The sequence below is a fragment of the Staurois parvus genome, unplaced genomic scaffold (genome assembly GCF_062004578.1).
Source record: "Staurois parvus isolate SC_StPar_1 unplaced genomic scaffold, SC_StPar_1.0 ptg001122l, whole genome shotgun sequence".
In the NCBI taxonomy this organism is placed as follows: Eukaryota; Metazoa; Chordata; class Amphibia; order Anura; family Ranidae; genus Staurois; species Staurois parvus.
The window spans coordinates 410,894-426,689 of NW_028318918.1; the positions used below are offsets into that span (position 1 = coordinate 410,894).

At 45.7% G+C, this 15,796-nt stretch overlaps 1 protein-coding gene across 1 annotated transcript in view; it reads right to left on the minus strand.

The window, feature by feature from the left end:
- The window catches only part of ZBTB45 (zinc finger and BTB domain containing 45), a 50,877-nt gene that overhangs the window by 23,758 nt on the left and 11,323 nt on the right, over nt 1-15,796 (minus strand). Inside the window, exon 2 of the mRNA XM_089658988.1 lies at nt 13,685-15,292. Within this exon, the coding sequence (XP_089515114.1) occupies nt 13,685-15,292 (1,608 nt within the window). The remainder of the gene's footprint in view (nt 1-13,684; nt 15,293-15,796) is intronic.

A 15,796-nucleotide genomic window follows, 5' to 3' on the forward strand; every position in this document is an offset into this window, starting at 1 on the left:
CTGAAAATACATCTCCCATATAGTAATTCATCCCCCATAGTAATTCATCCCCCATATAGTAATTCATCCCCCATAGTGTAATTCATCCCCCATAGTAATTCATCCCCCATATAGTAATTCATCCCCCATAGTAATTCATCCCCCATAGTAATTCATCCTCCATATAGTAATTCATCCCCCATATAGTAATTCATCCCCCATAGTAATTCATCCCCCATATAGTAATTCATCCCCCATAGTAATTCATCCCCCATAGCAATTCATCCCCCGTATAGTATTTCATCCCTCGTATAGTATTTCATCCCCCGTATAGTATTTCATCCCTCGTATAGTATTTCATCCCCCGTATAGTATTTCATCCCCCATATAGTATTTCATCCCTCATATAGTATTTCATCCCCCATATAGTAATTCATCCCTCATATAGTATTTCGACCCTCATATAGTATTTCATCCCTCATATAGTATTTCATCCCCCCATATAGTATTTCATCCCCCCATATAGTATTTCATCCCTCATATAGTATTTCATCCCTCATATAGTATTTCATCCCCCCATATAGTATTTCATCCCTCATATAGTATTTCATCCCCCCATATAGTATTTCATCCCTCATATAGTATTTCATCCCCCCATATAGTAATTCATCCCCCCATATAGTAATTCATCCCTCATATAGTATTTCATCCCTCATATAGTATTTCATCCCCCCATATAGTAATTCATCCCCCCATATAGTAATTCATCCCCCCATATAGTATTTCATCCCCCCATATAGTAATTCATCCCTCATATAGTATTTCATCCCTCATATAGTATTTCATCCCTCATATAGTAATTCATCCCTCATATAGTAATTCATCCCTCATATAGTATTTCATCCCCCCATATAGTATTTCATCCCTCATATAGTATTTCATCCCTCATATAGTATTTCATCCCCCCATATAGTATTTCATCCCTCATATAGTATTTCATCCCCCCATATAGTATTTCATCCCCCCATATAGTATTTCATCCCTCATATAGTATTTCATCCCCCCATATAGTATTTCATCCCTCATATAGTATTTCATCCCCCCATATAGTAATTCATCCCTCATATAGTATTTCATCCCTCATATAGTATTTCATCCCCTCATATAGTATTTCATCCCTCATATAGTATTTCATCCCTCATATAGTATTTCATCCCTCATAAAGTATTTCATCCCTCATATAGTATTTCATCCCCCACAGTACTATTCCCCCCCCCCCCCTTCTAGTAAGCCAAGTCCCCCGTGTCAATTCACTTACCTTTTGCGTTCCTCTCGCTGTCTTCCCGCGCCGTTCGGGTCTTCAGGGCGGACTGTGAGAGGAGCCTAGCTCCCCTCACGTTCGGCACGCTGCCCCGCCTACACACATCCTGACAGCCACATCCGCGGGCCGGATTAAAAGGTCCGCGCGGACTTTTGGGGCTGCCAACCGAGAGGAGGCAGGGGAGCGGCCGACCGAGAGGAGGGAGGGGAGCAGGCGCCCGGCACACAGAAGAGCCGCATTAGAGTGGGTAAAGAGCCGCATGTGGCTCGCGAGCCGCGGCTTGCCGACCACTGCACTAGATCAATGCTTTTTTTGATCTAACGCTTTACACTGCAGAGGAGAGATGTGGGGTCTTATTGACTCCATATCTCTCCATAAAGAGGACCTGTCATTACTGGAATCCTTGGGATAGGAATAAAAGTGATTACAAAATATTTTAAAAAGGAACAGTGTAAAAAAAAAAAAAAAATTTAAAGTGCTCCCGTGCAGTGGTGACCGCATACTTAGGCCACGCCCACATATGTAAGCGATGTTCAAACCACACACGTGAGGCATCTCCAAAAACGTTGGTTTTCAGTCAAGTGCACTCTGAATTTTATATATATATACACACACATATACATATACATATATATATATATATACACACACACACACACACATATATACACACACACACACACATATATATACACACACACACACATATATACACACACACACATATATACACACACACACACACATACACACACACACATATATATATATATACACACACACATATATATATATATACACACACACGCATATACACACACACACACATATATACACACACACACACACCTGAACTTTTTTTTTTGTGTTTTGCCCATTGTTTGTTACCATCCCAGTATTATCTTCTAATTACGGTCTTCTCATTTACATATTGAAGATTCAGTTGTAACTTCTGCAGATTAACAATTTGGTTCACTGAACTTCCTCACCAAAAAAGTAGTTTAGAAAAATATAAAATTTTATAGAGTGGAGAAATATTTGCATTTTAGAATGATAATATTTAAAGATGGAGGTCTGTTTATCTACATTTCTACAAGGAGGATACTGCAGCCAATTGTACAGCAGACATATCTGCCAGGAAACATTTATACTCTGGAAGAATTTAAACACATGTCCTACTGATTTAAGATGTAATGGAAAGAATTCGCTGCAATTATTTTGCTCGGCAGACGACTCCAAAATGAAGGAATTTCTTCCCCGTGTGACAGAACAGGCCGGATGGTTATTTTTATAAGTCATTTATAACTAAACCCTAACTGGCTGACATTGCTCAAGCAATGAATATCAAATGATTGCCGTGATTTTTTAAGCTGTACAAAACTATTGTCTTCACCATTATTTTTTTAAATAGTTTTAAATATCTAGCAGCTACCGATTTCCTTCAGTCTCTTTCTGCCACTTCCTGTCTACATGCACACCACGGAAACTGCTCACCTAAAGCTCACAAATGATCTACTAACAGCTAAAACTAATGGACACTATTCTGTACTCCTGCTCCTGGACCTCTCTGCTGTCTGACACAGTGGACCACCCCATCATCCTCAAAAAACTCCACTCCTTTGGTCTCCATGACTGTACTCTTTGCGGTTTCTCATCCTACCTATCCCACCGCACATTCATTGTCACTTACAATTCTTCTTCCTCTCCTCTTCCTTTTTCTGTTTGGATCCCTCAAAGTTCTGTTATTGCACCTCTCCTACTCTCCATCTACACCTCCACCTGGGTCAGTTGATCGTCTTCCATGATTTCCATTTATTTTAGGTACTTATATAGCGCCGTCAATTTACGCAACGCTTTACATATATATTGTACATTCACATCAGTCCCTAACCCTCAAGGGGAGTACAATCTAAGGTCCCTAACTCACATTCATACATACACATACTAGGGCCAATTTAGACAGGAGACCATTAACCTACTAGCATGTCTTTGGAGTGTGGGAGAAAACCAGAGTACCCAGGCACAGGGAGAACATGCACGCAGGCACAGGGAGAACATGCAAACTCCAGGCAGGTGGTGCTGTGTTTGGGATTCGAACCAGCGACCCGAGAACTACCAAGCGGAACTGCTAGCCATTTAGCCACTGTGCTGCCCTACCAATACTATTTCTATACTCATGGCGCCCCAGGGGTGTGGAAATTTTTGAAAAAAAACTACTTGTCCAGGGACTAAATCGGTGTCCCAATCTACTTGTCCCTCATGACAATTTACTTGTCCTGATAAAAAAAAACCACAAATTTTAACTAAAACCGTATTTAAATCTGTTTTAGGTAATGTCGGGGCTTTTAAAAACAAAAGGGGCTTTATGGTGACTTAAAAAGCGCAATGTTAAAACTATTAAACGTTTATGTCCTCCTCCTTTCTCTACCTGTCTCCAGCACCACACCCGGGGACTAGAAGGGGGGAGAGGACCTTGCAGTGTAATGAGCACCAATTAGGTGCTCGTCAGGAAAGGGGAGTGTCCAGTTTATCCCTTTCGCTGCCAGAGCTGTTTTTGCATCTCTTTGCACACGTTTAAAAAAAATCAGTTAAGGCCCGAAGAGAACATAAAACCCTCAGCATTATATATTTTCGGAAATCAGAGATCCTAGAGAATAAAATAGCGGTAGCTCCAATTTTTATGTCACACGATATTATCACAAAGGTCTAGGAAACGCAAAATTTAAGTAAAAGATACAGCGGCTGGCACTGAGGGCTGCGTGGAAGTGCTGCTGCCCGAATGCTTCCACCTGACAGATGAGCCCGGCTGCTTGCCCACACCTGGGCTAAATGCGAAAAAACACCTACCTGCCCGGCGCCCGAGACTGCATGTCCTGGGCATCGGGCGATAGCAGTCGCACATCCCTGCACCCAAATCAATCCCTCTACCCCTCAGCTCCCTCCATCAGCTCTGAGGAAGGGAGCTTGTCTCCTGAAACGCGTTAGCACACCCGGTCGGAAGACCACCGCTTGCTGGGACTGTCCCATTGGCTCCTTGCTTTTATAAATGATTCTTGGTTTGTGATTATACACTTTTGTCATTCTCAAGAAATTCTTTTTTATCATGGTAATGCACGAGGAGAGTGCGCCCTTTTTTTGCTCTTTTCCAGTATTATCAAGATTCCCCGATCTTTAGAGGGCTGCACCTCAGCGAGTGACCGTTACCGTGTCCCTGGGACGTTTATGGACCTGAGCGTTGGTTTTGCTTTTCTTTCATGTGTCCTCACACATCACTAATTTACGAACAGACACATCGGACTGGATGTCACACCACATCCTGCAACTCAATCTATTCAGAACAGACCTCAGAATATTCCCTCCCCCACCTGCCCCAGACTTCTCTGTCAAGATCAACAGCTCAACTATCAACCTATTCCCGCATGCCAAGGTGCTAGGTGTAATCCTGGACACTGAACTCTCCTTTTGGCCCCATATCCAATCACCGTCCAAAGCCTGTCACCTCAACCTCCGCAACATCAACCTCATCCACCTTACCAACCCTTCAGTGTCCTCCACCCCTCTCTGCCAATCCCTCCAATGGCCTCCACCCCTCTCTGCCAATCCCTCCACTGGCCTCCACTCAGTGTCCTCCATCCCTCTCTGCCAATCCATCCATTCAGTGTCCTCCACCCCTCTCTGCCAATCCCTCCAATGGCCTCCACCCCTCTCTGCCAATCCCTCCACTGGCCTCCACTCAGTGTCCTCCATCCCTCTCTGCCAATCCATCCATTCAGTGTCCTCCACCCCTCTCTGCCAATCCCTCCACTGGTCTCCACTCAGTGTCCTCCACCCCTCTCTGCCAATCCCTCCACTGGCCTCCACTCAGTGTCCTCCATCCCTCTCTGCCAAGCCCTCCACTGGCCTCCACTACGTGTCCTCCACCCCTCTCTGCCAATCCCTCCACTGGCCTCCACTACGTGTCCTCCACCCCTCTCTGCCAATCCCTCCACTGGCCTCCACTCAAGTGTCCTCCACCCCTCTCTGCCAAATTACTCCACTGACCTCCACTCAGTGTCCTCCATCCCTCTCTGCCAATCCCTCCACTGGCCTCCACTACGTGTCCTCCACCCCTCTCTGCCAATCCCTCCACTGGCTTCCCCTCACCGAACAAATAAAATTCAAAATACTAACAATAATTATAATATTAGTTATCACCCAAACCGTACTCTCCGCTCCTCGCACGACCTCCTGCTCTCTAGCTCCCTTGTCTCCTCCTGCCATGCTAGTCTCCAGGACTTCTCCAGAGCTTCCCCCATCCTCTGGAACTCTCTACCCCAATTTATCAGACTATTGCCTACTCTGCTCACTTTTAGGCGATCTATGAAAACCTCTCGCTTCAGGGAAGCCTATCCTGCCCTCGGCTAATAATGGAATCTTCTACTCCTCCTACCAGTCCATCTCCCACAGTTACTACCTTTTGAACCACCAGCCCCTCCCTCTTAGATTGCAAGCTCCCAGGATCAGGGCCCTCCTAACCCTCTTGTATTGACTCCTGTTATATTGTAAAGTGCTGAGCAAACTGTTGGCGCCATATAAATCCTGTATAATAATAACTTACAATACCAGCATGTAATCAGCCTTGCAGCGATTACCTGTGGTTGGTCAGCCATGAATGCAAACAGTTTGCTTCAAGGGCTGACCATCCACAGGTAATCATTGCATGTCTGATTACATGCTGGTTTTGTACTGATTACCTGTGGATGGTCAGCCCTTGAAGCAAACTGTTTGCATCCATGGCTGACCAACCACAGGTAATCGCTGCAAGGCTGATTGTAACTGAACAGGTACAGGCGCGGCCGCCCTCTCATTGCTCTGTAGGGGGTTTCCTGCCTGCAACTGTTTGCATTGACGACACTGAATCGCCCACAGGAAATGTATAGTTTGTCCACAAAAGCATGTGTGAATGAGGCCTTAAAGGGTAAGTTCACCTTTGGAACATGTTACATGTTCCACCTGTTTTTAGGGTGGAACATGTAACACGTTCCCATAGCTGCAGCCACGTCCGCCGCCCCCCCATTGACAGATAGTACAGGGAGACTTCTCCCCGTATTGTCAGAATTGAAAACAGTGTGGCCGCGCGAGGCTCCCGACTGTCGGCTTGTACTTTTCAATGAACTGTCACGGTGTTGCCATGGTAGTTCACTGAAGCTTCCTGTCAGAATATCTGCTTGACCGTACATCCCGTACAGCAAGCAGATATTTTGACAGGTCTGCAGGAGATCTAGTGGAGCACCGAAATGAAAATTGTGCTGCCGAAACTGAAAATTCAAAATGCACTTGGCTGAAAACCAAAACGCGCAGTTTTTAAAAATGATGAATTTTTGGAAAAAAATACACTTTAATTAAGAAAAACAAAAATATATATACCCCAATTTTTTGGTAAAATTTTAAACAGGATGTTACGGCGAGTAAATAGATACCCAACATGTCACGCTTTAAAATTGCGCACGCTCGTGGAATGGCGTGAAACTGCGGTACTTAAAAATCTCCATGGGTAATGCTTTAAAAATGTCTGCAGGTTAGCAGTGTAAAGTTACAGAGGAGGTCTAGTGCGGGAATTATTGCTCTTGCTCTGACGTTCCTGGCGATACCTCGCGTGTGTGGTTTGAACATCATTTACATATGGGCGTGGCCTACATATGCTTTCACCACACCGTTCGAGCATGGGGGGGAACGGGGGCACTTTAAACTTTTTTTTTTCAAAATTTAAATTTTTTTTTTGCACTGTCCCTTTAAAACAAAAAAAAAAAAAAAGATTTCATCACTTATTATCACAAGAAATGCATGCATCCACTGTGATAGAAATTAGTGACAGGTCCTCTTTAAGGAGAGATGTGTCAATAAGACCCCACATCTCTCCTCTGCAATGTAAAGCACTGGATCAAAAAAAACAAAACAAAACAAAAAATACCATGGCCAGAATCGGAAGTGACATCGCTTCGGTCCTCCAAGTGCATAGAGAGGAGTGGATGCCATCTTTCCTTCACTCATCTCTATGCTCAGCACCGGGATCGCTCGATGGTTTCTCATGTAATTCTGAGAACTACCGAGCGGCGGCAGCGAGGGGCGGGTTTTTTTCGGCACCTGTATCGGTGCTTTTTTTAAAATTTCATCCAAAGACCAAAAGGGGTGTTTTTGAACAAAATATTTCGGTGTATCCCTAAGGAGATCTACTGATCGCTGATGAAATGCTTTAGAGGTTCCTTTGGATAAAAATAAAATGCACATTTTTTTTTACCTGAAAAAAAAAAAAATGTGCATTTATTATTTTTGTCCAAAAGGTGAACTTATCCTTTAAAGAAGAATTCCAGGTATTTTCTGAAAGTATGCAAAGCGCTCTTTGATTGGACAGATGTGGAGATGGGATGTCACGCTCTTCGCCTCGACCAATCAGAGAACATTCGTTCAGAAAATAGAAAGCATTCCCTGAATGGTGGCTCTGCAGAGCGGCCGACCTGCTGTGTTCAGAATGCATCAGGAGAACCGCTCAGCACTGGACCTGGAAGTGGAGATCACTCTAGTACAGGGGTGGGCAAACTGTGGCCCTCCAGCTGTTGTGGAACTACAAGTCACATCTTGCCTCTGCAAGTCATGATGCAACTGTCAGCCTTTCAATGCCTCATGGGACATGTAGTTCCAAGACAGCTGGAGGGCCGCAGTTGTCCACCACTGCTCTAGTAGAAGTGTAGTAGCACTGCAGTAAAAGTTTAGTAAAAGTGTAGTATAAAAAGTGTAGTATAAAAATTGTAGTAAAAGTGTAGTAAAAAAGTGTAGTAAAAGTGTAGTATAAAAAGTGTGGTATAAAAATTGTAGTAAAAGTGTAGTAAAAAAGTGTAGTAAAAGTGTAGTATAAAAAGTGTGGTATAAAAAGTGTGGTATAAAAAGTGTAGTAAAAGTGTAGCAGCACTGCAGTAAAAGTGTAGCAGCACTGCAGTAAAAGTGTAGCAGCACTGCAGTAAAAGTGTAGCAGCACTGCAGTAAAAGTGTAGCAGCACTGCAGTAAAAGTGTAGCAGCACTGCAGTAAAAGTGTAGCAGCACTGCAGTAAAAGTGTAGCAGCACTGCTGTAAAAGTGTAGCAGCACTGCAGTAAAAGTGTAGCAGCACTGCAGTAAAAGTGTAGCAGCACTGCAGTAAAAGTGTAGCAGCACTGCAGTAAAAGTGTAGCAGCACTGCAGTAAAAGTGTAGCAGCACTGCAGTAAAAGTGTAGCAGCACTGCAGTAAAAGTGTAGCAGCACTGCAGTAAAAGTGTAGCAGCACTGCAGTAAAAGTGTAGCAGCACTGCAGTAAAAGTGTAGCAGCACTGCAGTAAAAGTGTAGCAGCACTGCAGTAAAAGTGTAGTAAAAGTTTAGTAGTAGCAGTGTAGTAGGTATTTCCATCTTCCAGGGACATTGGCCAGGTATATATAGAGTTACTTTGGCCCAAGCTGGACCAATGAGACCACATATAAACAGCCATGCCTGGAGTTCTTCTTTAACCTAACAGTAATACATAAGTACTCGGGGGGTGTCAGCCGGGCCTTTCCCCAACATGAATGCTCTGATAAGTTGTGTTTATGGCACGTGGGGAGCAGTACGAGGTTACAGCTACATCCAGGCTGACAGAAGGATGGAGGGATTGGAACGTCTTCTATAATGTCCAATCGTGTACAAAATGGTCAGATTGTGCCATGCTTCTCCTGTCTGGGGGGACCTGAAAACAGCAGCCTTTGCAATGAAGTACTTGGAGCCTGAGCCCAACAGAAAGTGCCTATGTGATATATTTGGAACAGTGACCCCCTCATACACCGCCTCAGTCTATGTATGGAGCATGATAGAAACCATTGCCTGACACCAGAGCAGAGTCCCCGGAGAAAAGCTCAGGGGCCAATTTAAGGCCAGAAATAATAGCTCTCACTGTTGCTATAAGCGGCCAACATTCTGCTATTTCAGCTTCAAACTGGAATGTAAATCATCTCCTAAACAAGATGTAAAAACACTAAAAAGACAAGCCGGGCAAGAACAGCCAACGCAGCCAGGGCTGGGGGTCTGATGCCTGAAAACCAGTCTTTGGTAACATTTTGTAACCGAACATAGAGGGGTCTCTTTATTTTACAAATTTTTAAAGGACTTTAATGGTTTTGCTCACCTACTTTTTATTATAAAAAAGCCTTAGATTACATAAACCTGTATTAAAAGGGGCATCCTTGATTCTCACTTTCCAAAGTACACTGGGCCTTCCTATTATGAGAAATCCCAGTAATGGCTGTATGTTTGTTTAGAAGCAGCCTGTGTATAACAGACCAATTCAGGTGGTTCCATCTCCACTAAGAAAGAGGAGAGGAATAGGTTACCCCCTGAAACTCATTCTGCAGTATGTGTAATCTGATCTCCCCTGCTTTTAGGTTTATTTCACAGAAACCTACGTAGAAGGCCGGTGGTTTTCTTTGTTGAAATCTTCATATGCTATATTTAATGTGTACAGTAATTCTACAAAAAGCTTCTCACCTGTATTCCCCTTGTGGACCAAAGGAATTCTTACATTTCAGCTATGGCCCGATCAAGGACGGACTGACCAGTTGGAAACTCGGGCACTGCCCGAGGGCCCAGGGTCAGTAGGGGGCCCCGAGATGCCCCTGGTACCTTTTTCATAGGCTTTTTTGAGTTTAGGCAAGGACACAGGGGCCCAAAGGTCCCCTATTGCCCGAGGGCCCCATGAATTGTCAGTCCGCCCCTGGGCCCGATTGACTCCGCAATAACTGTCAATACTTGTGATAGCAAAGTAATGCATGCAATATTATTATTATTATTACATCGAGTTTATATAGCACCAAAGGGATTGCTCAGCGCTGTACAATAGAGGGGGGGACAATACATGAAACAGAACAGCAACAACAACAGCACACGAGGGGTTAGAGGGCCCTACTCTTTCGAGCTTACAATCTAGGAGGGAGGGGGTAGTGGTACAGGAGGAAGTAGCTGTGGGGGATGGAGTGGTAGGAGGAATGAAGGAGAACAGCTGTTGAGGGAGGGGTAGGCTTCCCTGAAGAGATGGGTTTTCAGGGAGCGTCTGAAGGTGAGGAGGGAAGGCGACAGTCTGATGGATTGGGGTAGTGAGTTCCAGAGGATGGGGGAGGACCTGGAGAAGTCTTGCACTCGTGCGTGGGAGGAGGAGACCAGGATAGAAGGAGGTCCTGTGAAGAGCGAAGGGTACGGGTAGGGTGGTACTTGGTGATAAGGTTGGTGAGGTAGTCAGGGGCAGTGTTGTGAATGGCTTTGTAGGTCAGAGTGAGTAGTTTGAATTTGATGCGTTGGGCAATAGGGAGCCAGTGGAGGGAGAGGCAGAGGGGGGTGGCAGAGGTGGAGCGGTTGGTGAGGTGAATGAGTCTAGCCGCTCAGTTCAGGATGGTCTGAAGCGGGGAGAGCCTGCACTGGGGTAGGCCGGTGAGGAGGGAGTTGCAGTAGTCGAGGCGTGAGATAATCAGGGAGTGAACGAGTAGTTTAGTGGTGTCTGGGGTAAGGAAGGGGAGTATCTTGGCGATGTTGTGGAGGTGGAGCCTGCATGTGTTTGTAAGTGATCTGACATGAGGTTGGAAGGAGAGGTTTGAGTCCAGAATGACGTACATTTTTGGGCGACAAAGTAAGTCTCACCTCCTTGTGAATCTCTGCCGACCCTGCGACTTTGCCCGGCACAGGGGCGACCCTGCGACCTTGCCCGGCACAGGGGCGACCCTGCGACCTTGCCCGGCACAGGGGCGACCCTGCGACCTTGCCCGGCACAGGGGCGACCCTGCGACCTTGCCCGGCACAGGGGCGACCCTGCGACCTTGCCAACGCCTTTATCCCCATGCCCTTTCTCTCCCCTCCTGCCCCTTCCTTCCCTACCCCTCATTTTGTTCACACTCTTCCTCCCCATCTACTCAACATTTACAATGGAACAGAGCAATGCTGCCAATAACTGGCTGTGCTATACGGATGTGGTCTTTATTGGATACTACAACATATGTTGCCTCTTATTTAAATGTTACTCATTGGATTTCACGGTCTACAAGAGAAGTCTATGTGAATGTCCTTTGCTAGGTTTTGGTATTGGACTATTTTGTTGGTTATCTTTTTCTCAGATTGCTGCTTTGGCAGTTATGGTCAGGCTTTTACACTCGAAAATTTATTGATGATGTGACTATACGTATCTGGTCAGTGTTTGTATTTTATCTGAACCTTGCAAAAAAAAAATGGAATTACACAAAAAAAAAAATTATTATTATTATTAATAATAAGCCTCACTTTTGCAATATTGTCTAGCAAAATTATTTTATTATTTGTATACAGAAATATTTTTTCTTCACAATCTAATGTAAAAAAATATTTTAAAAAATGTGAAAAGAAAAAAGATTTTACTATTTTGTCTAATGGTGTTGCTGTAGGTTGAGGGTGCAGTCTCATAGGCAGCCAATGGGTGACAAAAGCAAATGGTTAAGTTGAGGTTTTACAGCCCCCCCCCAGTAGCCCACCTAAACAAGGCCATGCAGCTGCTCAGAGCTGCAACCAGGGTGCTTTGTATCACGGCAAAAATTAAATGGGCTATCGCAGTTGGCAAACAGCACCACCACCACCACCGAAAGTGACCCATTCGAGTAAATGGAGCTGCGCCACAACCATCCTTCACTGCATGCAACTGCAGCGCAGTGGACTGGCATTTTCAGGCCTAAAACAGGCAGTGAAGAGGCAACGACATGCAGCTGCTCCCCATTATCTCTACAGCAAAAACTGAGCGAACAAAGATCACTCAGTTCTCAGGCCCACCCCGAACAGAAAGCGGTGACAGTCAGTCACTGGCTCCATTGCTCTGCCCCTCCAGCTCTCACTGGAGCGCCGGGCTGAAGTGGGGGTGGGGGAGGCTGGTTCAGGATCTCAGCAGCGTGTTGAGAAGCTAGCAGTCCAGACATTTGGGGGGGATCCCGTCATTGTTGTCGTGATCCCTGCATAGCCTGGACTGGCTCTGTGAGATCAGCCGATAGCAGGCTTCAGCACAGGAGTGCAAAACTACAAGCACATCTGTGACCTACCAGAGCAGTATGGCCACAAGAGTAAGCCCTGGGTGGAAAAAGTAAGGAGCTGGAAAGCAGTATGTTTATCAGCTTGAGCTCAGGCAACTGAAAGAGAAGCAGCTATCATCTCTCAGGGGGCGCTTTCACCTCCAACTCTCAGCTTCAAGAGTCACTCTCTGACATATGACATAAGGATAAAGGGGATCAACCCTGTAGAATTGTAATAATTTAGGACAAAATGGACAGATTCTTGCCAAAGACTTTGTTGTTTTTAAATGGTTGGCTGGAATTTCCCTTTAAAGCGGTATTAAAACCAAACATTTATTATATCGCAGCTTACCGATTCTAAGATGTGGTGGCCGCACTAGTTTCCCTTTTTAAGGCTTTCTTCCCTTTATTTTCACTTGGTTATCTGGTAAGCAAGACTGTTTTTCAAAAAAAACAAGCTCTCTTCCAAATGCATCAGTTTACAGAAACGAGAAACCATTTACCACTGACGGGCACTTACAATGATCAGCTTTTACTTTTTTTTTTATGCAAAACCTTTATCCCAAAAAGGAAAAAAAAAACTGTTTGCTGTAATGGATTATAAAGTGCTAGCCAGAGTATGTTTTCAATCTGTCAGTGTATCTAAATCTGCTAGTACATCTAACACTGTCCTTTCCCCAGACTGACCGCTGCTGTCCAAAGGTGCTCCTTCATCCCAAGTGGGGGCGCTCGAATACAGAAGGTCTTTGTCCATTGAAGTCTCCCTGTTACCCTCTGACAGGTTCTCTTCACTTCGCCAAGAAGGAATAAAGTGCTAGCCGGAGTTTGGCTTCAATCTGCCCGTGTATCTAAATCTGCTAGTACATTAACACCGCCCTTTCCCCAAATTGCCTGCTGCTGTCCAAAGGAGCCCCGGTGCTCTTTCACCCAAGTGGGGGCACTCTAATACAGAAGGTCTTTGTCCATTGAAGTCTCCCTATTACCCTCTGACAGGTTCTCTTCACTTCGCCAAGGAGGAATAAAGTGCTAGCCGGAGTTTGGCTTCAATCTGCCAGTGTATCTAAATCTGCTAGTACATCTAACACTGCCCTTTCCCCAGAGTGACTGCTGCTGTCCAAAGGTGCCCCTTCATCCCAAGTGGGGGCGCTCTAATACAGGAGGTGTTACTGGCCAGATCACCAGGTGAAAACAGCAGGGGGAAAAAGCCTAAAAGAAGAAAACTAATGCAGCCACCACATCTAATGAATGGTAAGCTGCAATATATTACAGTTTTGGTTTTGGGGTTACTATAGCTGTAAGTTACAGCTACAAATCAATCACAAAGCACTTACCAGAATGGATGAACATGTGTTTGGTGTAGTTCTTCCGAGAGCTGAAGGTTTTCTGACAGTGACTGCAGACATAGGACGGTTCAGGGTTTCGTGAGGGTCCCGGGCGCTGGGTCTGGTCGTTCTGCAAGTTTCCAGGGACTATGTTTGAGTTCATTTGGACAACATTGCCGGAGCCTTCTTGCTGCACGCTGAAAAAACCCTGTGTGACTCCAGACGGATTTTGGTTCGGGTGTGTCAGGTGGAACTGGAAAATACTGGAAGAACTGGTGGCCACAGCAGCCGAAACAGAGTTCTTGAGCTCTCGATTAAGGACAGACGCCACAAACGGAAGCCCCCTGGATTCCCCGACTCGGGCATTAAAGGGGGGGTTGGCCTTGAAGTCAGAGCTAGCCACTACAGCCAGGTTCCTGAGGCTGGAGCTCTCTAAACTGCAGTCCGGCCTGAATTTGTCCGCGTTTTCCATTGCAGTCTCCCTATTGCCCTCGGACAGGTTCTCTTCACTTTGCCAAGGAGGAATAAAGGTTTCTGAAAAGACATCCTGATTGGAAAAGAAGTCCTGTCCCTCAGCAGAAAATTCAATCTGACCGTTCGTGGAGTCTTTCCGTCCATTGCCCGCGTTACGGACTTTATCGTCCGGACTTCTGACTTTCTCGTTTTCGCTGCAGCTGGTAAACCCTCCGCTACACTCCGTGAACACCGCCGCCTTTTCATCCTCGGTATCCTCTTTGCCGTTCCCATCATCATCTTCCTCTTCTTCCTCCTCTTCATCCTTGATGATCACAGGGACAGAGTCGGAGATCTGGAGACGTACCGGCTGGCGCTGTTTCCGGCTGTGGCAGCTCTGCGGAGCCTCCGCTTGAGTCAAGTAAGCCGTTGACATTCCGTCGTTGTCCGAGACGTGCTCCACTTCTGAAACTGTGATCTCCCGGACTTCTGGAATCTGGCGCTGCTGCGACGACAGCATGTCCCTCAACTTGTAGCGCACTTCCGAGGCGCAAAGCAACTTAGGCACTTCGCTAACCGTCCCCATCTGAGACATGATTTCCATGTCGTTGGATCGTAAAGACGACGGCAAGGAGCAACTCGAGTCTCTTATCGTCAAAGTCGCTGAGCAGTCTGCCTCCTTGTTGGGCTGCTCTTGGATTTTGTTCATGGAGGAGCGACTCTGAGGTCCACAAGGAGCCATCGCGGCACCAATAGTCACGGGCTTGTTCGCCCTACTTTGTGATATGATCTGTGTGCATTCGTCTATGACAGTTTTAATCTGAAGGATACTGGCTGCTGTCAAGATCTGCAGAGCCTCGGATTGGGCTACAACCAGCGACCCGCTGTACATGAACTCTATCAACTGCTGTACCACCTGAGTTGGTACCACCGGTGGGACTTCAATCTCAGAGTAACCCAGGAGAAGCTTGTCGTGGAAGAAGGGGCTTCCTGCCGCCAACACACAGCGATGGGCTCGTAGAGTTGCGTCATGGATATGCACGGTGACATCGCAGAAATGACCACCAAGACGCTGGGCATTCAGGGTCTCCAGGAGACTCTTACTGAAGTTCTGCAGGTGGATGTAATGAACAGCGTCGGCCATCTTTGAAGAGTAGTAGTTAGCTGCAGAGATATAAATGAACAATTATGAGGTCAATAAAGCGTAAAAGTCTTGAACTGACTCACTTTTTTTTTTTAATATCAGAATATTAATTTCGGTAAAGTAAAAAGGTTAATAACCCCTCCCACATCACCGATCTTTGTTATCTTCTGGAGAACTTGTGGCTGTATTGGATGCCTGGTCCCCCCTCTACATGCTGTGGTTCATTCCCCTGATCCATACACAAAAGAGACCAGAGGAAGGAACCAAAGTGGTTCAGCAGGGGACCAGGCATTGGATTCTGAAGATGTTTAAGCCACTGGCGCTACAGAAGACAGTTTGGAAAGGGGTAAGTATTAAATCCTTACCGCTGCTTCCTGATCACCTATTACAGAAGTCACATGATCGGCTGCCTGTGCCTCTGGCTCCAGATTGTGAACAGTGACCGGGAACTGTCGGTGTGCTGGGAGCGCACAGTACGCGTGCTCCCAGTACAGAACCATGGGAGCTCGCTCTCAGCATAGTAA